Raw genomic sequence first — 26,072 nt, 5'->3', positions numbered from 1 at the left:
TCAATGTCAAACAGGAAATTAGAGCTGTCTCCCTTGACATATCACTTGCCTTTGATATGGTCTGGCACCCCGCTCGGCTCACCAAATTCTCTTCCTGGAGTATCCATGGAAATCTCCACGCATGGCTTGCGGACTTCCTCTCTGGTCGTAGTCAACGTGTGGCCCTGAATGGATTTGTCTCATCTCCCATTCCTGTTCAGGCTGGAGTTTCCCAAGGCAGTGTTCTGGGCCCTGTGCTTTTTCTGGTCTTCATCAATGATCTCTCTGACTCTCTTGAAAATCCTCTCTATCTCTTTGCTGATGACTCCACTCTCTGCCGCTCCATTCCTCATCCCTCAGATTGGCAGTCTGCAGCCTCCTCACTCTCTGCAGACCTGGACAAAATCAGACTGGTCAAACAAGTGGAACATGTCTTTCAATCCTGACAAATCTCACACTCTCACTATGTCTCTCCGAAAAGACCGTCTGGACTACCCTGCCATCTACGTTCTCCACAATCCCCTCCAATAAGTTCTGTCACTCAAGCTTTTGGGTCTCACTATCTGCCATGATCTTTCCTGGGAAAACCACATTTCAAATCTGGCCTCCAAAGCCAGTCGCCGACTGGGCATCCTCTGTCGTGCGAAGTCCTTCCTTGGCACACCAGAGCTCTTCACCACATACAAGGCTTTCATCCGCAGCTCAATGGAATACTGTTCTTCCAACTGGGCCGGTGCTCCTGCCTCACACCTAGCTCGGCTTCACGCTGTTGAGACCAAAGCTTTCAGAATCATTGGAATCTCCCGCGGTGAAGCTAACTCTAAGGGCCTCTCACTCACTCACCACAGGCAGGTTGGTGGTCTTTCTGTCTTCTACCGACTTCTCTCTGGCCTAGCCCCTCCAGCCCTGTCTGTGCTGTGTCCCCCAAATACTCTTACAGGTCGCACAAGATCTGCCAGCAACCCTCTTCTGGTGAAACTGCCAAAATCAAGACTGTCTGCTCACCTTCATGCTTTCATTCCTCTTTTCTCCCACCTCTGGAACAAACTCCCTCACTCCCTTCAATCCCACTCCTCCCTTCAGGTCTTTAAAACAACTGTTCACCACCATCTCTTATCTCCCCCCCCCATCCAAAACCATGATCTTTTCTACCCCCGTTAATCCACCCCATATCCACCTCCTTCAAATTCCATTTTATTTCCTGAAAGTCCTTGTAGTGTCCATCTTGTTTATCTTGTGTACCCCAACCCCAGCCCTCTCTCTTCCACAGATATCCTTCCACAGATTTTTTTCAGTACTGCAGAGGCTGTTGTCCTTCCAGCAGGTTCTCTCATCTCAATCAAGGAACTCTGTAGTTCTGTCAGAGTGGCCATTGGGTTATTCGTCACCTCCCTGACCAAGGTCCTTCTTGCCCGGTTTCTCAGTTTGGTCGGACGGCCAGCTTTAGGAAGAGTCTGGGTGGTTCCATATTTTTTCAATTTCCTAAGATGGAGCTCTCTTTGCTCTTGGGAACTTTCAAAACTCTAGGTCTAGAAATTGTTTATACCCTTTCCCAGATCTATGCCTCCTCACAATTCTATCTCGAAGTTCTAAGGACTGTTCATTGGACTCATGGTAGAGTTTCTGCTCTGACATGCACCGTCAACTGTGAGACCTTATAAAGAGAGGTGTGTTTCTTTCTAAATCATGTCCAATCAATTGAATTGGCCACAGGTGCACTCCCATCATGTTGTAGAGACATCTCAAGGATGATTAAAGGAAATTGGATGTATCTGAGCTCAGTTTGGAGTGTCATAGCAAAGGGGTTGAATACCTATTGACTCAAGACATTTCAGCTTTTCCTTTTTAATTTATTTTTTTTAATTTCTAAAAAAAACAAAAAAAACAAGTACAGATACATTCAGAGTACACCACTCCCATGCCAAATAAATAAATATCCTCCAGCGCGGCATTGCCGGGGCGCCGCTTGTGCCCGGCAATACCACCGTGCAGCTGATATAGACTGTATTGGGTGGGAGAAGTGTGCAATAATTGATTGGTTAATTGCATAATTCAAATCAATAAATGATAATCATAAAATATTTTCTTAATCAATTGGCTAATAGCATACTGAAACCAGTCCTAAACTTCATCCAAAGCTGTAACGTTTTGAAAATCTTACTATAATTCACCAAATGTCCGTCCGTCTGTCTGTCTGTCCATTCGAAGGTACCGTAAAAACCGCTGAACCGATCGCAATGATATTTTGCGTGGATAATCCAGGGATCTCCAGGAGTAAAATAGGCTATTTAGTTTTCCCAATTTCAGCTTTAGTCTCCAGCATTCTCAGGTTTGGACTCAGCATAACATTCGCGTTTGCATAACGTTCATTGTGACGATGTTCTCATTGTGACGATGTTGTTTTCCTGGGTGAGGCACAAACGGCTGCCCCGATCGCTGCACGGCTGCACCGATCGAACTCGGTGACCTCAGACAAAGACCTTTTATAAGGACACGGGTTGAATCCCTGCTTGAGAGAATTCCATCCCCCTCCCCGCCATCACGGCCGTCTCTCCAACTTACAATCCCACGAGATATGCGGGAAGGACGACCCAAAACCAATATTAACATCATTAAACATCATTCATATATAAACATCATTAAAAGTAAATAATGACCTCGGCCAAAGTTCAAACGACATTTAATCTCTACATGAGAGAATTCCACATAGCTATTTGGGCGGCGAATACGCTAACAGATCGCTGTCTCCATCGATCTTGCCAAGGCCGTAACAGCTATCGGCTCAAAATCCTTTTATCTGTTGATTTGGTAGTTTTTACAATGAAGGAAACATTAACAATGTTGTTAAAAGTTTATTTTGTGATTGGAGATATGTTTTTTGGAATTAAAAAAGAGATATCGAGTTCAAGTGAATGACGACATGCCGTGATGGTTTCTACTTTCTGAACGTGAACTTCGCGGATCGCCATATGCAGATTCGCTACGGTCCCACGATCGATGTTTCTATACGTGAACGTACCCGTTTGTTTGCGAACGTGTATGTTTTTCATGGAAGTCCTTCACGAACTTGCTGTCCATGTCATACGTGCGACTGAAGGTGCTACAGGAATGTGGAATTTAATGGTTTCATGGTTCAAGCATTCGCTGTATCTGCATTTCCTGTTTGCTTCTGGCCTCCCACCCGTGCGTAGCATGGGTATCTCCCTAGATTTATAGAATTTCAATAAAAAAACCACATCACTGTGATTTGATGATTTGCGTATGATACGATTTAACGGATGTTTATATGAATCGTTTAAAATAAAAAAAGCCTTCAATTTCTGACATTTTGCCTTTTCATTTGGGCCTCACAATTGAAGCCCCGCCCATAGGGCGGGTACCGTTGCTAGTTAATTGAATATGTCATTAATCAAAAATATTAAATAATTAATTGATTAATCAATAAATAATTAATCGATTAATTGATTAATCAATCAATCAAAAACTTCTTTTATAGCCACATCACTTGGTCACTGTCGTGTCCAAATACCAGCTTCCTAGCTCAAAAGGTGCCTGAGACTTGGTCACTCATGTCTAAATATCAGCGTCCTAGCTCAAAAGATGCCTGAGATATTGTCCAGATGAGAAAGACAAAAAAAAAAAGATTAATAATGAAAATAAATAAATAATAATCATAAAATAACTAATCAATTAGCTCATTGAATACCTAAACCACCACCGTTTCATCCGAATCTGGAACTTAAAAAAAATTTTTTTATTATCAATAATCAAAGAATTAATCGATTAATTGATTAATCAATAAATCAAAAATATCCTTTATAGCCAAATCACTTGGTCATTGTCATGTCCAAATATCAGCTTCCTAGCTCAAAAGGTGCCTGAGATAATGCCCAGAAGAGAAAGGAAATATATAAGTACTTAATAAATTGATAATAATTAAGTAACTCTTCAATTAATTGATTCATCAAAAAACAAAAAAATATAGTTTTTGACAGTACTTACTCACTATTGTGCCCACATTTCAGCTTCCTAGCTCAAAGGATGGCTGAGATATTGCCCGGACAAACAAACAAGAAAGAAAACAAACAACCAGAGTGAAAACTGAGTACTCCCTTTCAGCGTGCTTCATTGCCGAGCCCCCTTCGGTGCCCGGCAATGATGTTATGCAGCGCCTGGAGATGGCACAGAAAAGGAGCGGTGCACAACAAGAAATCAAACAAACAAACAAACAACCAGAGTGGAAACTGAGTACTCCTTTTCAGCGTGCGTCCTTCGCCCCCTTCGGTGCCCGGCAATGATGTTATGCAGCGCCTGGAGATGGCATAGGAAAGGAGCGGTGTACAAAAATTATACTTTGACATGGTGGGGTATTATGTGTAGATCAGTGAGGGAAAAAAAATCTCGATTTAATCAATTTTTAATTCAGGCTGTAACACAACAAAATGTGAAAGAATACTTTCTGGTGTGTGTGTGTGTGTGTGTGTGTGTGTGTGTGTGTGTGTGTGTGTGTGTGTGTGTGTGTGTGTGTGTGTGTGTGTGTGTGTGTGTGTGTGTGTGTGTGTGTGTGTGTGTGTGTGTGTGTGTGTGTGTGTGTGTGTGTGTGTGTGTGTGTTATATATATATATATATATATACACACTGTAACCCCGATATAAAGAACTGCTCTGCTGGGAGACATTAAAAAAAAGTTCGTTATTTTGAAGTGTTCGTAATACTGAATAACGTACGAATTACCATACTATCACACCTATTCATATGCAAAACAACAAACTCTTTGTATTGTTCATTCATGTACATTTTATTGTTCGATTGTACGAATAAAAAACTTTAAAAAGCATTGCTGTTGTGTCATTGTTTAAAAGTTCATGTATAAATAAAATGTTCAAGTACATGTAATATTCACCGAATGTTCAATTTACTGCGTGAAGAAACTGGTAATCTTGGATTGTTTACTCTTGGAGGTGGCGTTTTCTTTGCGTGCATAAGATAATAGCTGACGGAGATGGAAAACTTTAATGCTGTCGACTGGTTGCCCTTCAAACCAGGAAAGTGCTGTTTCAAGTGCGGCAATTACATCAGATGTTGCCTGATCGAGATCGCCGTCATTCGCCTGCCGCATTTTCTTCCGCTTCAAACCATCTTGTTGACTGCATTTGTGGACAAATTCCCGTAACTCCTTTTCCTTTCCTTTGAACGTTGATTTGCTGCTCTTAGGAATGCCGTATTCTCTGGAAAGGTTTGCTGCTTTCTCACCAAGACTGAGACGATCAATGATACGGAGCTTGTCTTCAACTGACAAGATCTTGCGTTTACGGGACGGTGTAGCCATATTGATTTGCCTTACGTTAAACAATAGAATCTCATTAAATATGTGGGGGACAGGAAGTTCGTTCGTTATATCCGGAAGTTCGTAATACTGGTGTTCGTTATAGCGGGGTTCCAGTGTGTGTGTGTGTGTGTGTGTATGTATGTATGTATGTATGTATATATATATATATATATATATATATATATATATATATATATATATATATATATATATATATATATATATATATATATATATATATATATATATATATATATATATACATTGTTGCGGTTCTGAGAAGGTGTACATATTTGATTAATAAAGGTTAAAGGTTCTGCCCCCATAGTTAGTCCACATGCAACACGTAGGTCACCTTAGAACATTAGTTATTTCTTAGTATGTGAGATAAGGCCAATGTGAGATAAGATGAGGCTTATTAGGTAATAAGAATTCGGTTTACAACCCTATTTAACGCCGACCGGAAGGAACGTGATAGCCCCGGATCGCGTCGGCTAGATAAAAGACAAGGGGATTAATCCCCCCTTCGTAAGGGGAAGGCCGACGTTTGGAGATCCGCAACAATATATATATACACACGCACATGCATATACTTGTATAATATGTATTTTCTTGAACATTCATTGCCATACATATTATGCAGCAATGTAACCATTTTATAGATTTTTTTTTAAAATTTTTTTATTTTTAACACATCTTGCTTTGAAGGTACAGTTGACACTGTTTGCAGCCATCATTTTAATGAGCAATTTTTAGTTGGATTAGTTTTCATGAATAGTCTCTGCCTTACAGGTTTTCAGCTCGAGTTGGACACACGCTATGACAAGCACGAACGACTTGTGAAGCTCGGTCGTGATGTCACGATTGAAAGCAAGCGAGCTATTTTCCTGCTGCACCGGTGCAGCACCACCAGGTATGATTTAAAATGAAGTAATTATCTGAAAAATTATATTGGCCCTTCTGAAATGGCTGTCCTCACTCATGAAACTGTATAGACGTTTTGGATAAGGTATGGTTTAACAGGTGTGCCAAACTTCTGCACATTGGGAGAATATAACAATATCTCCTTCAAAAAGGAGTTTCAATGCTGGAGGAGGCCAGTCACCTCCATCAAAGCCTGTGCTATTATTGCCAACTATGGCGTTGTCCATGCTCTATCCATTTAAATGTCAAGCAAGGATCAAACACCACTTTGCCATTTTAATCTTTGGCATGACTCAGCCAGGGTTTAAACCGTCAACCTCCCAGTCTTGCAGGAGACACTCTAACGTCTTTTTTTCTTTTCTTTTTTTGTATACAGAATCGAGGCTCGTGAAAGAGCTAACATTTATCGCCAAAAAAAAAAAAATCAAACACAAACAAAATAAATAAAAAGAGAGAGCGGTAGACAAGATGGGGAGAGAAGGGGAAGCACACGAACACAACATTTGAGAGCAGGGACATCGGGAGATGTGTGGGAGGGAGAGGGCTTGGGGGGAGGAGGCGTGGCAAGGGGGAGGGGGGTGGGAGAAGTATAAAACACAAGGACACCAAGGACTTCCAGGAAAGAAGTTGGTATTTCAAAAAAGTGGATTTGGGGTGAAATTAGCAGGGGTAGAAAAGATCAAGGTTTTGGATGGGGGAAGTTAAGAGATGGTGGTGAACAGCTGTTTTAAAGACTTGGAGGGAGGAGTGGTATTGAAGAGAGTGAGGGAGTTTGTTCCAGAGGCGGGAGAAAAGAGGAATGAAGGAGTGAAGGTGAGCAGAGAGTCTTGATTTTGGCAGTTTAACCATAAGAGGGTTGCAGGCAGATCTTGTGCGACCTGCAGGAATATTTGGGGGACAGAGCCCAGAGAGAGCTGGGGGAGCAAGGCCGGAGAGGAGTCTCGAAGACGGAAAGACCACCAACCTGCCTGTGGTGAGTAAGTGAAATGCCCTCGGAGATAGCTTCATCACGGGAGATTCCAATGATTCTGAACGCTTTGGTTTCAACAGCGTGAAGACGAGCTAGTTGTGAGGCAGGAGCACCAGCCCAGAGGGGAGAGCAATACTCCATTGAGCTGCGGATGAAAGCCTTGTATGTGGTGAGGAGCTCAGGTGTGCCAAGGAAGGACTTTGCACGACCGAGGATGCCCAGTCGGCGACTGGCTTTGGAGGCCAGCTTGGAAATGTGGTTTTCCCAGGAAAGATCATGGCAGATAGTGAAACCCAAAAGCTTGAGTGACAGAACTTCTGGGAGAGGATTATTCAGAACGTGGATGGGAGGGTTGTCCAGTCGGTCTTTTCGAAGAGACCGTAAGAGTGTGAGATTTGTCAGGATTGAAAGACATGTTCCACTTGTTTGCCCAGTCTGATTTTGTCCAGGTCTGCAGAAAGTGAGGAGACTGCAGACTGCCGATCTGAGGGATGAGGAATGGAGCGGCAGAGAGTGGAGTCATCAGCAAAGAGATAGAGAGGATTTTCAAGAGAGTCAGAGAGATCATTGATGAAGACCAGAAAAAGCACAGGGCCCAGAACACTGCCTTGGGGAACTCCAGCCTGAACAGGAGGAGGAGATGAGAGAAACCCATTCAGGGCCACACATTGACTGCGACTAGAGAGGAAGTCCGCCAGCCATGCGTGGAGATTTCCATGGATACCAAAGGAGGAGAGTTTGGTGAGCAGAGCGGGGTGCAAGACCATATCAAAGGCACGTGATATGTCAAGGGAGACAGCTCTAATTTCCTGTTTGGCATTGAGGACCTCCATCCATTGTTGAGACAGCAGAAGAAGCATGTCCAGAGTAGAGTGACCTGGTCTGAAACCAAGTTGATGATCAGAGATCAAGCCATTGGAGAAGAGGAAAGATTTCATATCCGAAGCAATGATGGATTCCATGACTTTCCTGATAATTGGGAGAAGGCTGATTGGTCTGTAGTTGCAAGGATCTGTTTTTGCACCTTTTTGTGTAAAGCGGTGATGTTGGCCGATTTACATGCAGATGGCAGATGACCTTGAGCAAAAGAGAGGGTGAAGAGAACAGAGAGAGGGAGTGAAAGAGCAGAAGAACAGGATTTTAGGACCCGTGGGCTGATGCCGTCAGGTCCAGTTGCAGAATCAGAGTCGAGGGTTGACAGAAACTTTTCCACCTTGTCAGGAGGAAAGGACACAGAGTCCAGGAGCAGCTGGGTACGACTGGGTACAGTGGGTACAGTGAGGGATGGGTTTTGGACACAAGATTTAGAGGCAAACACAGAGTTGAGGCATTCAGCTTTTTCACGTGCGGAGTCAGCTGTGTAGCCGTTTGAGGTAAGGGAGGGGATGGAGGGGGAACAAACACCAGCAACAGATTTGACCAGACGCCACCAGGATTTGGAAGAGGGAGACAGATAAGAGTTCGGTCTTGAGAACAGAGAGATATTGTTTCCTGGCTCTCCTGAGGGTGGACACACACTTGTTTTGGGCTTTGTGAAAGGAAATGAGATTTCCTTCCGTTGGATTTGCTTTCCAGGAGACGAATGCAAGTTGTTTCTGGGCAACAGCCTCACCACAAGATTCTGTGTGCCATGGACGGGAGGAAGGGTATGACAACTGAAGACGAGATGGGATAAATCTGTGCATGAGAGAGAGCAATTTACTTTGAAGAATTCCCAGGATGAGTTGATGTCAGAGGCAGTCGAGATGGGAGACCAGTCCAGATGACTGATGGCTGCTTGAAGACCGTGCCAGTTGGCCTGAGTGAAATGCCAGACTCGTCGACGCTGAGGAGGCTCTCCGAGAATGGTCAGAGAGATGTCCACTTTAACAAGCACATGATCAGATGAGCCGATTGGAGCAGAAGAAGAGCAGCAGACATTTTCAGGGAAGTTAGTCATAACCAAGTCCAGAAGAGAAGATGCTCCATTGACTGAGATCCGGGTCGGGAAATTGACAGACTGTGTCAGTCCCAGTGAGTCGCAGAAGTCCTTTGCTGAGGAGCCATGGCTGGTGAGAGAGGTACCCACACCCAGCCAACTGGCATGGTGACAATTGAAATCACCACATATGAGGAAGAGAGAGTTGGGATGAGTAGATAGAAGTTGGTCCATATTATCAGACAGCGAGATGTAGATGGAGTCATCACTGTTTGGTGGACGGTACAACACACATATGAACAAAAGGTGGGAGCGAAGGGGAAGCCGTAGCCAGAGGTATTCCTGGGGGTGAGGTGGAGAGAGGGCAGTGCAGGGCGAGTGAGGAAGAGAGTTTTTGATAAAGATAGCAACCCCACCCCCAGGACGAGGCTCAGGTCTATCATACCGGAGGAGGGAGTAACCCGGGAGAGATACTAAGGAATCAGAGACATCATGAAGGAGGAAAGTTTCTGTTAAGCAGATCACGTCTGGTTTGTCAGAAGCAACCTGTATGGAGAGATCAGTCAAGTTTGAGCGAAGGCCCCGGATGTTTGAGGTCCATACCGTTAATGAAGAGGAAGGGGGAGCATCGGATACAGAATGGGGGGGGGGGGGGGGTAAGATGTGGAAGAGGAGGAAGAGGTAGGGAGAGCTGTTGAAGGTGTGTCAGAGATTTCAGAATAGCTCGGAGAAAGGGAAGGATGGGGCGGACAAAAGGTTTGATGGTGATTGGGTGAGGCACAGTGAGGTGTTATTTGAGGAGGGGTAAGAGCGAGGCAGAAGGTTGGGGGAGATCGAGGTGAGGGTTGGAAGGGGGAAGAAGCGGGGAGGACGCTTTGAGGAGGAGGGGTGAGAGGGGGGAAATGGAGAAGAAATGAGAGTGGGGAGATTTGAAGGGGAGGGGCTAGGGGGAAGATTTGAAAGAGATGGGTGATGGGGAAGATTTGGAGGGGAGGGGCAAGGGGGGAGATTTGGAGGGGAGGGACAAGGGGGGATTTGAAAGGGATGGGAGATGGGGAAGATTTGGAGGGGAGGGGAAAGGGGGGAGTTTAGGAGGGAAGGGACAAGGGGGGGGGGGATTTGAAAGGGATGGGAGATGGGGGAGATTTGGAGGGGGCGTGTGGGGGGAGTTTAGGAGGGAAGGGGCAAGGGGGGAGATTTGAAAGGGATGGGTGATGGGGACGATTTGGAGGGGAGAGGCAAGGGGGAAGATTTGAAAGGGATGGGTGATGGGGAAGATTTGGATGGGAGGGGCAAGGGGGAAGATTTGAAAGAGATGGGTGATGGGGAAGATTTGGAGGGGAGCGGCAAGGGGGGAGATTTGGAGGGGAGGGGTGATGGGGAAGTTTTGGAGGGGAGGGTTGATGGGGAAGATTAGGAGGGGTGGGGTGAGATTGGATTTTAGAAAGTGTACGATTAATGGGAAACTAACATTTATTGCAAAATGAGTTTCTTGTGACCTTCGAGTCAAAAATACGTTTGAGGATGCTGGAGGGGGGATGGAGTGCAGGTGAGTTTAGGGAATGTATGAAAGAGGCACTGTAAGAGATGGAATTTTTTTTTGGAATGAATAGATTTGGTGAGCAAGTCGAAAACACCCTTTTAAAGAAGAAGAAGAAAAAGGTGTTATAATATACGACAGAATACAGTACTTCAGGGGAAAGTTTAAACATTTTAAAATTTAACAGTGAAAACTATCTGGGGAAATGGAGGTGAAACACGTGATCGAAGAACAAACGAATGAATAAGAACAACGAATAAACAAATAAGAACAACGAATAAGAATAAAGAAGGAAAAAAAAATTTGAGTTGAGATTTTAAACAAGGACGTACGGGGTGAAAAGACTGGGAAAAACAGAGAACGAAAGTAATATTGGAGCACAATCGATGGACCGCTGAGAGAAAAACAAAGCCTCAAGGTCGGACACGGTAGCCGACAAGGCCTCAAAAGACACGACATGAATTAACCAACGATTTTCTATACAGGTATGAAAAATTTACACCGAGAATCTTCCTAAGGACACACTATAGGTACACAGACCGAAAGATAAATACACCGGACCGTATCGGTCTTGAACTTGAACACCATCAAACTTAAACCTTTTTTGGCCTACTGCAACTGTATCTCCCCTATGCAACAACACCAGGTGGTCAATTCCACCGTAACTGGCATAACATTCAGAATTTATTTCCATCTATTTTCTCAAAATTATAGGTATACCTGTGGTTTTTTTTTTCTTTTTTTTCTTTCTTAATTAGAGTACTACTGCTGATCTTTTGACTTCATTCATACTCATTTGATGCATAGACACTTGACAGATCCTGGAGATTTCAGTGGTGCTGAATTCCCATCCAAATTGTTGTAACTGATGTAACATCAAATGTTACTCCATCTGAGATGCCACAAGTTACATTGGAGAATTGTCTGAATTTAATCTGAAACTGATCAACAATGACAAGGACAATGCCTTTGTATAAAATGTTATTAATACCTTCTTATGATCTTAAATCAATTAATAACCCCAGTGGAGTATTATGGGACAAAAAACATGATTTTATGGGACAATCACCTCTTATAGACATTGTCAAAGTCAAAAGAAAATGGCCACCAAGTCACATGACATTAGGTCCACACAGAAGATTCACATAAATTATGATAATTGAGACATTACGTAATAACTCAATATAAAAATCTTGTTCAAATTCAGATTTTCATTTTTTCACCCTGAGGTAAAATTTTGGGTGGAATTGCCCAGTGCTGTTTTAGTGTGGTTTCACATGAATCATAAATTTAAAATACAATGAAATTGGAAGAAGAGGAGGAGGAGAAGCAGGAGGATGAAGAGAAGACCAGAGGAGGAGGGGGAGGAGGAGGAGGAGGAGGAGGAGGAGAATATGAAGAAGAAGAAGAAGACTGTTGGAGGAGGAGAAGGCAAGAGGAGGAGGTGAAGGAAGTGGAGGAGGAGGTGGAGGTGCAGGAGGAGGAGAAGACCGGAGGAGGAAAAACGAAGAGACGAAGACCAGAGGAGGAAGAGACGGAGATGAAGACCAGAGGAGGAGGAGACGAAGACCGGAGGAGGAGGAGGAGGAGACGAAGACCGGAGGAGGAGACGAAGACCGGAGGAGGAGGAGGAGACGAAGACCGGAGGAGGAGGAGGAGACGAATACCAGAGGAGGAGAAGATGAAGATGGGAGCAGGGTGAGGAGAAGACAGGTGGGGGAGAAGACCGGAGGAGAAGACCAGAGGAGGAGACCGGAGGAGGAGGGTGACTAAAAATACACTCTGGTAGAACTACCCGTGAATGACCATCAGAGCACATTCCATGAAAATATGTAAAGAAAGGGCTCAAATAAGCAACAGAGCAGTGGACTGAAATGAGTTCCAGGGATGATGCCAACTCATGTCGCTGGATTCTGTCAAGGATAAATAGTTGACAGGCCGAGCACCATCCCAAATATGGCAACAACACTTTGACAGGTCATATAGTGGCCTTGTTTAGATGGAGCATAGCAGCTGAAGGAAGGTATAGCCGAGCACAAACTAAGCAGCTAAGGTACTGAGAGCCTCTTCTAGCTGTAGCAAGATGTATTTTTCCAAGCCAAGGTTTGAGGTGATATCCAATCCAAGCAGACCAATGCCAGGAAGATCCTGCAAAGGTGAAGAATCCATAGATTTTTAGCTGGACCCAGAATTGGAAACACAGGGTGATCTTGAGCTAGAGACAGACAAGTGAGTCTCCTCTCGGTTGAAAGTAACGAGCCAGTCATTTCCCAAGTTAATCACTCTCTCTAGGTCCTGATTGAGACTGGCGTGGACTAGGTCCAATCTCTAGGTCCACTGGCGTGGACTCGGGATGGAGGAGACATGCAGTATATAGTGTTGAGTGATCTGCATAAATGGTTAACTGTGAAAGCATCCAATCAGGCAGATCATTGATTATATACCAAGAACAATGCAGGACCCAACACAGAGCCCTGGGGAAAAAAACAGCAATAATATTATGGGCAGTGGACGACTAACGCTCGTGTACCACAGTGATTTGGCGATTTGTAAAGAGTCACAAATTGTAGCAAGCAATTGTCCAGAAATGCCATGCGATTTTAGTTTGTGGATGAGCTCCTTGTGCCACACTTTGTCATAAGCCTGATATGTCGAGAGCAACTCCCCTGGCTTAACAATGACCCAGAGCCCTATCCACATGTTCTGTGATTGGGGATAGAGCATCACCAGTAGTCCGTGAATGTCAGAAGCCATACTGGGCATCAGTTAGGAGGTTGTGCATTGCAGCCAAACGGAGGGTCGTCATCTTACTGACAAGGTGGACTATGCCATGGCCCTCTTTCTTGTTTTCCTTACCTAGCAACAAAATCTAATTTTGATATTACTCTGTAGGCTTAGCATGTAAAAATGAATGAGGTCTGCTGTTTATGAGTCACAAGTACAGAGTACTTAAACAGTAGTCATTGACTGCGTCTGTTAGAATTGCAAACATACCATAGTGTTTGTTAAAAACTATTATTGCCCTGCGCTCGCGAAGCGAAAAGCGGGGTTAGTCATGGAATCCATCATTGCTTCAGATATTAAATCTTTCCTCTTCTCCAATGGCTTGATCTCTGATCATCAATTTGGTTTCAGACCTGGTCACTCTACTCTGGACATGCTGCTTCTGCTTTCTCAACAATGGATGGAGGTCCTCAACGCCAAACAGGAAATTAGAGCTGTCTCCCTTGACATTTCACGTGCCTTCGATACGGTCTGGCACCCTGCTCTGCTCTCCAAACTCTCCTCCTTTGGTATCCATGGAAATCTCCATGCATGGCTGGCGGACTTCCTCTCTGGTCGTAGTCAACGTGTGGCCCTGAATGGGTTTCTCTCATCTCCTCTTCCTGTTCAGGCTGGAGTTCCCCAAGGTAGTGTTCTGGGCCCTGTGCTTTTTCTGGTCTTCATCAATGATCTCTCTGACTCTCTTGAAAATCCTCTCTATCTCTTTGCTGACGACTCTACTCTCTGTCGCTCCATTCCTCATCCCTCAGATCGGCAGTCTGCAGCCTCCTCACTCTCTGCAGACCTGGACAAAATCACAGACTGGTCAAACAAGTGGAACATGTCTTTCAATCCTGACAAATCTCACACTCTTACAATGTCTCTCCGAAAGGACCGACTGGACAACCCTCCCATCTACTTTCTCAACAATCCTCTCCAAGAAGTTCTGTCGCTCAAGCTTTTGGGTCTCACTATCTGCCATGATCTTTCTTGGGAAAACCACATTTCCAAGCTGGCCTCCAAAGCCAGTCGCCGACTGGGCATCCTCCGTCGTGCGAAGTCCTTCCTTGGCACTCCTGAGCTCCTCACCACATACAAGGCTTTCATCCGCAGCTCAATGGAATACTGTTCCCCCCTCTGGGCTGGTGCTCCTGCCTCACACCTTGCTCGGCTTCACGCTGTTGAGGCCAAAGCTTTCAGAATCATTGGAATCTCCTGCGATGTAGTCAACGCCGAGGGCCTTTCACTCACTCACCGCAGGCAGGTTGGTGGTCTTTCTGTCTTCTACCGACTCCTCTCCGGCCTTGCTCCCCCAGCTCTCTCTGTGCTCTGTCCCCCCAATATTCCTTCAGGTCGCACAAGATCTGCCTGCAACCCTCTTCTGGTTAAACTGCCAAAGTCTAGGCTCTCTGCTCACCTTCACTCTTTCATTCCCCTTTTCTCCCGCCTCTGGAACAAACTCCCCCACTCCCTTCAATCCCACTCCTCCCTCCAGGTCTTTAAAACAGCTGTTCACCACCATCTCTTATCTTCCCCCATCGAAAACCTTGATCTTTTCTACCCCCGGTAATTCACCCCAGAGTCCTTGCAGTGTTCATATGTTTTAATCCTCTCCCACCTCCCCCCAAGTCCTCCCGATGTCCCTGCTCTCAAATGTTGTGTTTGTGTCCTTCCCCCTCTCTTTTGTGTCCTTCCCCCTCTCTCCCCATCTTGTCTACCGCTCCCCTTGTTTTTTGTGTTTTGTGTGTCGGTTTGTCTTTTTGTGTGATTAATGTTAGCTCTTTCACGAGCCTCGATCTTGTATACAAAAAAAAAAAAAAAAAAAAAAAAAAAAAACAAGCAAACAAACAAACAAAAACATTCAGTTACGTACGTACGTGTGCCGTACAGGTGCTGTACGTGTCTGCATTTTAAAAATTAATTTTCTCGGCAACCGTTGGTCCGATTGACATGAAATTTTCACCATAGGAGCGCCTCCCCCTGTAGAATATTTTAATGATAATCATGACGTCATATGGTACATGCGCCATCTTGGAAAAACCGAAAAATGTTGCACCTCTATATCTCCAAAACCGCTGCATGGAAAAAATTTGAAACATGGCTCATTGTAAAGAACTCCATATGTGGAATAGGTGTTGTTAACAATGATGCCATTGGTGTCATAATTATGACGTCATAATTCGACAGGCACAACGCTTAGTCTGATCAGTTTGAAATGTATTGGGCGTGATCGATGCAACAATTATATTAGAGAATATAAATTTATGATGTCATCGCTCACATGGTCTGGCAGCCATATTGGATCAAAGAAAAAAAAATGTTCAAAAACAGAAGAGTTGTCTCACAACAAATTGACTGCGCAGGGTAAGTATCTATGAATACCATCTAGTTCTGCTTGTATTCAAAATATTCATTCGGAACAGTGATGCTAACTTTTACTTATTTCCTCCATACATTTAAAGTCGTTTGCTTATTACTTGGTCTTCTCTTTAATACTACTTTCTTCTGGTAGTTCTGGGTTTCATCTCCCTTTGTTGTTTATTTGTCTAACTATTCTCATCAGCCTTGAGTGAAATATATTTCCATTTATGAAGCTTTATCTGAAGTGTTTAAACGTTGAAATTCGACTTTCAATCAGGTGATAACGTAATTTGTACAAAAGCAAGTTGACGTGCTGCAATTAAAAGCCGACCACCTTCTGAGAATTGAATTGCTGTGGGAACAGTGGCAGTGCTGAGGAAGAAGTGTTGACCGAGTCCGACGCTAAATTAGCAGCTGTGCGTCTTAAAATCCGAGACATCGCTTTGGAACTACAAGGAGAAGACTTGAACCAGTACCACCGAGCTATCTCTCCAGGTACCCTCCTCCCTTGTATACTACCTCATTTATAGTTGTGGGAAACACGTGATATTACATTAAACACTGCAAGATTACGTGACTTGAATGTTAACGGATGTAAAACTTTACCATTTAGAATGCAACAAAATCAGTTTCAATCATTGTTGTCTTTTACTTTACAAAGGAGGAGGAGGAAGAGAAGACCAGAAGAAAACCTAAAAAATCCAAAAAAAAGTATATTATTAAAAAAATTAAAAATCTCTTTTCAAAATTATTTTTGCCGAAAACACTCCCAGCCCTCAATGATGAACCTTAACGTTTGACGAATATCCGTTCAGCCATCTCTGAGAAAAATGGACACACACATACACACACAGAGAAACACACGCATGCACAGAGAAACACACACACATGCACAGAGAAACACACACGCACAGAGAAATACACACGCACGCACAGAGAAATACACGCACGCACAGAGAAACACACACACATGCACAGAGAAACACACACATGCATAGAGAAATACACACGCACGCACAGAGAAATACACACGCACGCACAGAGAAATACACACGCACGCACAGAGAAATACACACGCACGCACAGAGAAATACACACGCACGCACAGAGAAATACACACGCACGCACAGAGAAATACACACGCACGCACAGAGAAATACACACGCACGCACAGAGAAATACACACGCACGCACAGAGAAATACACACGCACGCACAGAGAAATACACACGCACGCACAGAGAAATACACACGCACGCACAGTGAAATACACACGCACGCACAGAGAAACACACACACATGCACAGAGAAACACACACATGCACAGAGGAACACACACACACGCATAGAGAAATACACACGCACGCACAGAGAAATACACACGCACGCACAGAGAAATACACACGCACGCACAGAGAAATACACACGCACGCACAGAGAAATACACATGCACGCACAGAAATACACACGCACGCACAGATAAACACACACACATGCACAGAGAAACACACACATGCACAGAGGAACACACACACACGCATAGAGAAATACACACGCACGCACAGAGAAATACACACGCACGCACAGAGAAATACACACGCACGCACAGAGAAATACACACGCACGCACAGAGAAATACACACGCACGCACAGAGAAATACACACGCACGCACAGAGAAATACACACGCACGCACAGAGAAATACACACGCACGCACAGAGAAATACACACGCACGCACAGAGAAATACACACGCACGCACAGAGAAATACACACGCACGCACAGAGAAATACACACGCACGCACAGAGAAATACACACGCACGCACAGATAAACACACACACAGGCACAGAGAAAAACACACACATGCACAGAGAAACACACACACGCACGCACACACGCTCGCGCAGAGAAATATGCACGCACAGAGAAATACACACGCACACACAGATAAACACACAAACATGCACAGAGAAACACATGCACGCACAGACACACGCGCACACACACACGCACAGACACACACACACACGCACAGACACACACACGCACGCACAGACACACACACACACGCACAGACACACACACGCACATGCATAGTTTAGATTATAATGTGCATTTCTTCGACTACGTATCCTGTGAAAAGTGTAGAAGAATGAGAATGTACAATCAGTATCATATTCTCCTTTTAATATAAAATATATCTGCAATTATGCAATTATAATTGCAGAAGTTTTATTCGTACTAATGCACAAAGTTCATTTTCAAAAGATAATTGTGAGGTGGGGAGGGAGGGGAGGGAAGTGGGGGGTTTAGGTTAGCCTTGGGTACCTACATACCCTTGGCCCTTGCACCAGCCCTGACCCCACCGTTCTTATGCAATTACCGGCTTCTAGCAAAACTTAGCCATCATAACATTGCCTGGGCCAGCAAGGAGTCCTGGTTAAAATCCAATAGAGCACGTTTGACACATTCCTGGGTGTAGATTTAAGAAAATGGACCCTCCTGTGTAGACTCTGCTAGAGTCCCTGTATAAAGAGAGTTGCGCCATGCGCTGACCCGAGATTTCTGGTCACGTGATTTCGTGGCGCCATTTTGTGTCTAACTTCACCGTGCGTGAACGTCAGCTTGGTACGGGAATGTTGTTTATTGCCAAACAAAATGACTGGTTGTTCTGCTTTTGGTTGTTCAAACCAATCTGGGAAATATAAGATGTATAGATTTCCAAGTGATAAAGTCAGAAGACAAATTTGGGAAGCGAAAGTCAGACGAAAGAGCTGGAAAGCGATCGACTCCTCGAGACTCTGCCAGGTAGGCCCACGCCGCTTGATGATCGATGTTCAAAAGCAATTCTATCTGCTCGGTTTTTTTTTGGTTGTCTGTCCATTGAAAACCCTTTTAAAGGGAAGTGATTTGTGTTTGTTTATAATCTTCAAGGAGCTGACCAAAAATGCATTTCCGTGGGAAGAACCCTGCTCAATTTTTTTCGGGTAGTCCTAGCGGACCGCATATTGTCATTGATTGATGAAATGTCCCGGTACAGTGACATTGCCTGGTCTGCGGTTGGGTAGTCTGCGGGCAATGTCACTGTACTTTTTCAGAGGGAATTAATTTTGATTTTATAGGGGTGGGAAACCCATGGTCCGTTTTGTTTTCAGTTGTCTGTCCGTCCATTCAAAACTTATTCCGAGGCAAGTTATTTTTTTTGGTTTAAAATCTTTAGCCTAATCGGCAATCATAAAAGCAATTTTAGGGGGGGACCTGCTCAATTTTTTTGCGGTTTGTGCAGCCAAGTCGCCAGCTATGAAACATATTAATCGATCAGGCAATATCCATCAGAGTTCTGGGCAAGGGTGTAGTAATAAATGAACGTTTCAATCTTACTAGATGCCGATGACGTTTTCCTTATGTCAGAGACAGAAGCTGACTTGCAGCTTGTTAAATCATTACAATGGTAATTGAATATAAATGTCGATAAAACTAAAGTTGTACACTATAGAAATATGGCAATACCACGTACAGAATTTGTTTGAAGTGTGTTAGACTATATGTCGGCTGGAAGTCCTACACCGGAATTGCTCTCGGCACCCTTTAAAAAATATTGGATATGCCCACACTCCTTTCTAAAAGTTATTAAAATTCAGAGAACGACAGCATTGGTTTGTCTTACTTGTAATGTTAGCTCTTATATGCAGTGTTGGCTTGTAATATGCATTGCCATACCACTTTTAATATCACCACACAGCTCTTTTTCACGGCAATAGCTGAGTTTTTGACAAAACAAATATCACCTGTATGTAATAATAAGTCTAAATATGTGTAGTAAATTTTTTTTAGCAGGTTTAGAATATATCACCCCATATCGCGAATGTACATGTATATCTAATCCGACACACTTAGACACAAAATGGCGTCCAAATTTGAGTTGACACAACTCTCTATATACAGGGACTCTAGACTCTGCCACAGTTGGAGTCTGCAATATATGCTTTAATTCTTGATAAACGTTGTCGTTTCTGATGCCTATCTCCCATTTGCATCCTGCTATTCTACACTTCCTTCTGTGGTCTCATTGGCTTCATGGTGGCCTTTTCTTTTCCATCGACATTTTAAAAGTTTTCCTGACTTGATTTTTGTTGTTGTTGTTGTTGTTGTTGTTGTTGTTAAGCTGTTAGTAAGGGAAACATATGAAAATCTGTTAACTAAATTGTTACCAAAAAATTTCTTCACCAATATGTTTGTAAAGGTGTGTAATAACATGTGTTAAAATGTTGAAGGTCAACTCCCGTGGGAAACCCAGAAAAAAAGCTGTTGAATTCGGGTACCAAAAAATTATTTTCGAGAATTTTTTTTTTTTAATCGGCCCTTAAGTAACTTATGAGGGGTCAAATAAGGGTTTTTCATGATTCTGAGTTGATTGTTAACATTTATATTTCACCACAGACACTCCTTTGTGGAAAAATAATTTCTAAATATATCTCATTTTCTACTTTGCAGGACATGGAGTCTAGCAATATGGATGAAGACGTTACTCCACCTGTGCTCAATTGCTTCATCTGTGCACGCTCGGATACACCAGCTGAAAGGCTCATACAGGCAACTCCAAAGGGATACTCAACTTTATTGAAACAAGCAGAAACTGTCGAAAATGTTACTGTTGTGGAACGTATGAAGGAGCCTCAAAAGGAAGGAAAACTGAGGTACCACCAGAAGTGTAAAAATGATCTGTACAACAACTTTGTTGCAACCACCAAGAAGTCAGCTCAAGCATCAAAGGCAGAGAAAGAGTCATCAAAGTTGAAGAGAAGACGCACTACTTGTGAGTTCAGTTCATCAACTGGCTGCAGTTCTAGAAGATCACAGTCAGTTGACCTCCTGTATAAGGATGTATGCATTCTTTGCAACCAACCAGCCCAGCTCTACAAAAATAATCCAGCACAAGCTAGAAAGAAATACAGAGTGCCAGATAATTTGACTGCAGATACACTGAAGGCAAGCTTGCTGAAGACAGCACGGAGTCGCGGGGATGACTGGGGCACTGAAGTCACTGGACGCCTGGAAGGGATCAACGACTTGGTAGCAGAAGAAACACTGTACCATTTGCGATGCAAACGTATGTTTGTGAGAGGTGACAGTTTGTCCAAGACTGATGAGGAAGGAAAAAGGAAGAGAGGACAGAGGAGTATTGATGAGGAGCGAGAGGCAGTTTTTATTGAATTCTGCGAATGGTTAGACTCAGAATTAGAGCATGGGGTAATGAACATGGACCAAGTCCATGAAAAGCTGCAGGAGTTTGATCAGTCACCAGAGAAGAGCCTTTCTTATTCAAAGCATTGGCTAAAGATAAAACTTCTAGAGAAATACGAAGACACCTTGTATTTCACAACACAGGAAAGAAGGGCAGATGTACTCTGTCTCAAAGATGGCACCGACAATATTCTGCGAGAGCATCATGCTAATCTTGACCATGGAGATGAGAAGACTCAGATCATAAAGACGGCACTCAAGTTCATATCCAATGATATTGCCTTGATTGATTTAGGTCCAAAGTCATACCCCACCACACACAGTATGACTGACATCGATAGTCAGCTGACACTTGTTCCTGCAAGCCTTCAGATGTTCTTGAGACCGATTGTCAAGACAGACGAAAGAGTTGCCGTTTGGGGGCAGAATTTTATTAAGGCCTGTCGACCTCGGTCTGGAGTATTGCCACACCAAATGGGGCTTGTCATACAACTTGATCATAGATTTGGGTCAAAATGGATGCTCAACAAGTTCCACCGGCTGGGATACACTGAGTCTTACACGGAGACACAAAACTACAAATACTGCTTCCTTAATAGTAGGAGTGGAGATGATGTTCCAGATACTTCTGGCACTCTTGACACCATTGTGGAGGAAACCGATGAACAGATCAATGATGAGGTTGCGGTTGATGCTGCGCTTGAGGATCAATCAGTGATGACAGCCAAAGTGCCAGCCAGTGAAAGTGAATTGTCAAGTAATGATCAGGTGGTCTTTATGGAGGTTGGGGAAACAAACAATGCAGTCACTCAGTTTGTTGGAGACAATACAGATTTAAACATTGTCTCTATTCACGGAAACACTCCCTTTCACTCAATGGGTTGGATCGAAGTCACCTCTCCGGCACCACCTTTGCCAGATCCACAGACAACAGCAGCTTTCCCCCGGGTGAAGTTGAAGGCACTCGACAAAGCTAAGATCCTGAGAGGAACTGAAGTAAAGATTATTCCATTTACGAACAGGAAACAGATAGGAACGAACGCGATCATGTTTCTCCCCCTCGCTGAACTTTCCTCCTCCCTGGCTCATGATCAGCCACTCCTCACTCCAGGTGACACACTCTGGGCAGCGGAGTGGGTGATCAAAGCCAACGATCCTGAGTTCCCACACTCCAACTGGAATGGCTGGATGAAGAGAATCCATGCTAATGATGCAAAGCAGAGCACACAGATCGAGTTCCTCCCAGTTATTGAAGGAGACCCTAATGACCTCAACACCATCTTCACCACTCTGAAAGAGTGCATACGGCGCGCTGGGGTCGCTATAGTGACCTTTGATCTTCCGATTTGGCTGAAGGCTGTGAATATAATAAAGCAGGCAAATCTACCCGTCATTCCAAGGTTGGGTGGTTTTCACCTGCTGAAGTCTTATCTTGGATCAATGGGTAACATCATGGAAGATTCTGGACTACTAGATGTGATCCAGTTGATCTATCCTGGAAGCTATTGCAGTTCACGAGCTGTAATTGTCATGGAGATTGCAGCAACCGGCGATGCAGCTGCAAGAAGAATGGGGTCACGTGCATCTCGGCCTGTGGAGTCTGTAATGGCATTACATGCAGAAACTGCAGTCATGATGTTGTTGAGTCTGAAGAAGACATAGACAATGAGAAATAACTCTTGAGTATTATATATGTATGTGAAATAAAAGCTACTTTGTGTGTAAATGTAAAAGTGAAAATATACATGTTAACAATCAACTCAGAATCATGAAAAACCCTTATTTGACCCCTCATAAGTTACTTAAGGGCCGATTAAAAAAAATAAAAATTCTCGAAAATAATTTTTCGGTACCCGAATTCAACAGCTTTTTTACTGGGTTTCCCACGGGAGTTGACCTTCAACATTTTAACACATGTTATTACACACCTTTACAAACATATTGGTGAAGAAATTTTTTGGTAACAATTTAGTTAACAGATTTGTGAAATATCTCATAAAATGCCCTTACTATGTATAGACTTTGTCTTTCTGCGGACTATGTCCAGAAAGCCCCACATGCGTTTTTGCGTACACATACAGTATAAACAAAATGTCTGTCTGTCCGCCATTGTCTCCTTTTCCAGGTTTGCAAGAGTACGTAGAAGCTGTTTCTTTTCAGCATTTTTTGCGTACGCACAAGCTAATTGGACTGGAAGAGGTGAACAGTCACCTTGAATTTCCCCCAAAAGGTCCTGATTCTGGCCAGGAGGTAACGGTTAACGAGCACACACAAAATGTATACTACATTTTTGTTTTATTTATTTGAGGCAATCCCATTGAATCTGAAGCTGAGTTTGTGAGAATGTGAGTGATTGTTTACCATCGGTATCAAAACATTATTAAAAATCGCAGCAGCTGCCCTTGTTCGCATCACTGGGTTCTTCTGTAAGTGATGCGATGTTATTTTTTGCCTCCACTGACGAAGCCACTGAAGGCATTATGTTTTCAGGTTTTCCGTCCAGCTGTCCGTCCGACCGTGTGTCCGTGATAGGTTTTCATTACCGTGATAACTTAAGAATGGTTGAAGGGATTAAAGTCAAACTTGCTACAAGTATGTATAATGATATAAAGATAAACGGATTAGATGATGAGGTCAAGGGTCAGAGGTCACATTGGGTAAAAATTCTGTTACCGAGCTAACTTGTGAGAACCACTGATGGGATTTTGACCAAACCTGGCATAAGTATATGTTATGATGCAAATATGAACCAATTAGATTTTTGCATCAAGAGGTCAGAGGTCATGTCAGGTAAAAATGTTATTGAGGTCGGGATTTGAACTCAACTAAGTACATGTACCATGATACATATGTACAGATTAGATATTGAGGTGAAATGGTCTTGAGGTTTTAGATCAAAGTGAGAGTACGCAAAGACTTGATGTGTGTGGAGGTATATCGATCACAACGGTCAACATCGTGACGTCAAATTATGTGTAGTTATGTACTGTATGTAAACGCTTTGTAAATACTACAACGGCACTCAGTAGAGAGCATACCTCCTCCAGGTGACCAGTTTACGCTTTGTAGACCAGAAAATCACAATACAGAATCGCATTTAATCAGAATCATCCGTCCACAACTTTTTGAGATATCCTGCTTTGTATCGTTTTTGGCCCTATCTCCCAATGGTGAAGAATCATTTTTAAAATTCCACTAGCTGGATCCCGATCTTCACCAAAATCTAATGATTTCGTCCTTGTCACATACGCTACATCTCTGCCAAATTTCGTCCGAATCAGTCCCCAACTTTTTGAGATATCTTGTTCACAAACAAACGGACAGACAAATAGACAGACAGGGGTGAAAACATAACCTCCATCCACCTTTGGTGGAGGAGGTAACAACTGGGCCAACTTACAATCATTATGCAATGCAAACTCGTGACTTGTTCTTACTCTCTCATAAATTGATGCCAGCTTAACAGTATGCCTTACCTACCCACCATCCAAAAACAATAAAGGGGAGATGACCTGTAACGTGAGATGAAACCAATCTACAAATGCGAGAGCTGGATAGTGTCCTCACATCCTCACATGTGCATCGACGTAATTTCAGCCTATATCCTTTACAAATAGCCTGGTGTTGGGCTAGCGGCTAGGGTGCCAGCTTAGGATCCAAGGATCCTGGGTTCGAATCCCGATCGATCGCTGAATTAACGCCAGGGGGTTGATTCAGCCTGTCATCCTTCTGAGGTCGGCTAATTGAGTACCAGTTCACTGGTAATTCCCTGTGTGTCGTAAAAAGGCGACAAACAGGGTTGGCGGCAGGAAGGGCATCCGGCCATAAAACATTGCTTCAAAAAGGGGACCAAAAAAACAACAACAACCACGGTCCCAGAAAAAGGCCAACCCCCGCTTTGTGGGGGAAAATGGCCTCTAAACGGTGGTTTTGGTTATCCTTTACAAATGTGGATCGAGTATGTGGACATTGATGTTGGCATACTGAAAGTCTGACAAATTGTCATCAAACCATCAGCACCTGGCTTGAAAATGTTTGAAAAGAACTTTCAGAATGGGTGGTGTCGGGATTGCCTTTGCTAAAGGAACATCGTACCAAATCTGTTGTTAACTTGCCCTTTTATATGAAACTAGCTTGGGTACACCGTGTTGCCCGGTGCTCATCTAACCCTGTTGGTATTTTGAAGAAATACAATTATTGCATGATAGTCCAGAGCGGCCATCTTCAAGTGACTCGCCCTTGACGTACACGCCACTGACCTTTGCAAGGTTTCGTGCAATTCCAGCTTTTTAAGGATTAGCAATTAAGAACCTCACTATCTTTTTATTGCCCTCGGCAGAGGAGAGGGTATGGCATTCGAGTCCGTTTGTTACTTGCGAAAATCGAAGATTTTTACGGCGTAGCCCATCGGGCGAAGCCGTCTAGACTCTAGAACATTGTTTGTCCGTCCGTATGTATGTATTTATGTCCCCTCAAACATATACCAATCAGAGCTGAGGATATGGTCACATGAGAGGGTGATCTGATTACGGCTGATGTCATTACGCGTATGGCTGTTGACTCTCCACACTCCGCCATTTTGATTTATATGCCGTTGATGCCGAACATATCGTCGAACCTGTCATACGTAGTGTGTTCAAAAAGTATCCGACCTTTATTTTTCGTGCGTAAAAAAAAAGAAGCTAGGGAGGCGTTGATTGGTGCACGTATGTAGGCGATCCTAATGCGCACGCGTGAATTTTTTCCCACCTGCAGAAGCTGTCATTCGACGGCAGACCGCCGATGAGTGAGGACATGTAAGTGAGCGCCGTCGGATTTTCGTTTTTGACAAAATGACGGAAAAACTTGAACAACGCTACTGCATCAAATTTTGTGTTTCATCAAACTTGCATCAAAACTGCAACTTGGTTTCTGGGTCGTACCCATAAACCCAGGACTCATCGCCAGTGATCACTGTGTTGAGGAAGCTGGGATCGCTGTTCACAGTCTCCAGCATGTCCTGTGCGATCTCCAAACAGAGTTGCTTCTGCTCAATCGTTAGCA

The 26,072-nt window shown here is 43.7% G+C and overlaps 2 protein-coding genes across 2 annotated transcripts in view; one reads left to right on the top strand and one right to left on the bottom strand.

Moving 5' to 3' along the window:
• The window catches only part of LOC144893653 (uncharacterized), a 1,023,192-nt gene that overhangs the window by 866,184 nt on the left and 130,936 nt on the right, over positions 1-26,072 (bottom strand). The window lies entirely within an intron of this gene.
• Positions 1-26,072, top strand: part of TSNAX (translin associated factor X) — a gene marked incomplete at its 5' end in the record, with an annotated part of 33,041 nt that overhangs the window by 1,626 nt on the left and 5,343 nt on the right. Inside the window, 3 exon segments of the mRNA XM_068098096.2 lie at positions 6,101-6,221; positions 16,149-16,279; positions 23,155-23,279. Of these exon segments, the coding sequence (XP_067954197.1) occupies positions 6,101-6,221; positions 16,149-16,279; positions 23,155-23,279 (377 nt within the window).

This window comes from Myxine glutinosa, chromosome 9, assembly GCF_964187855.1.
Source record: "Myxine glutinosa chromosome 9, kmMyxGlut1.1, whole genome shotgun sequence".
NCBI classification, from domain to species: domain Eukaryota; kingdom Metazoa; phylum Chordata; class Myxini; order Myxiniformes; family Myxinidae; genus Myxine; species Myxine glutinosa.
The sequence above is the reverse complement of the archived record's forward strand: the minus strand, read 5'-3'. Positions and strand labels throughout refer to the sequence as shown.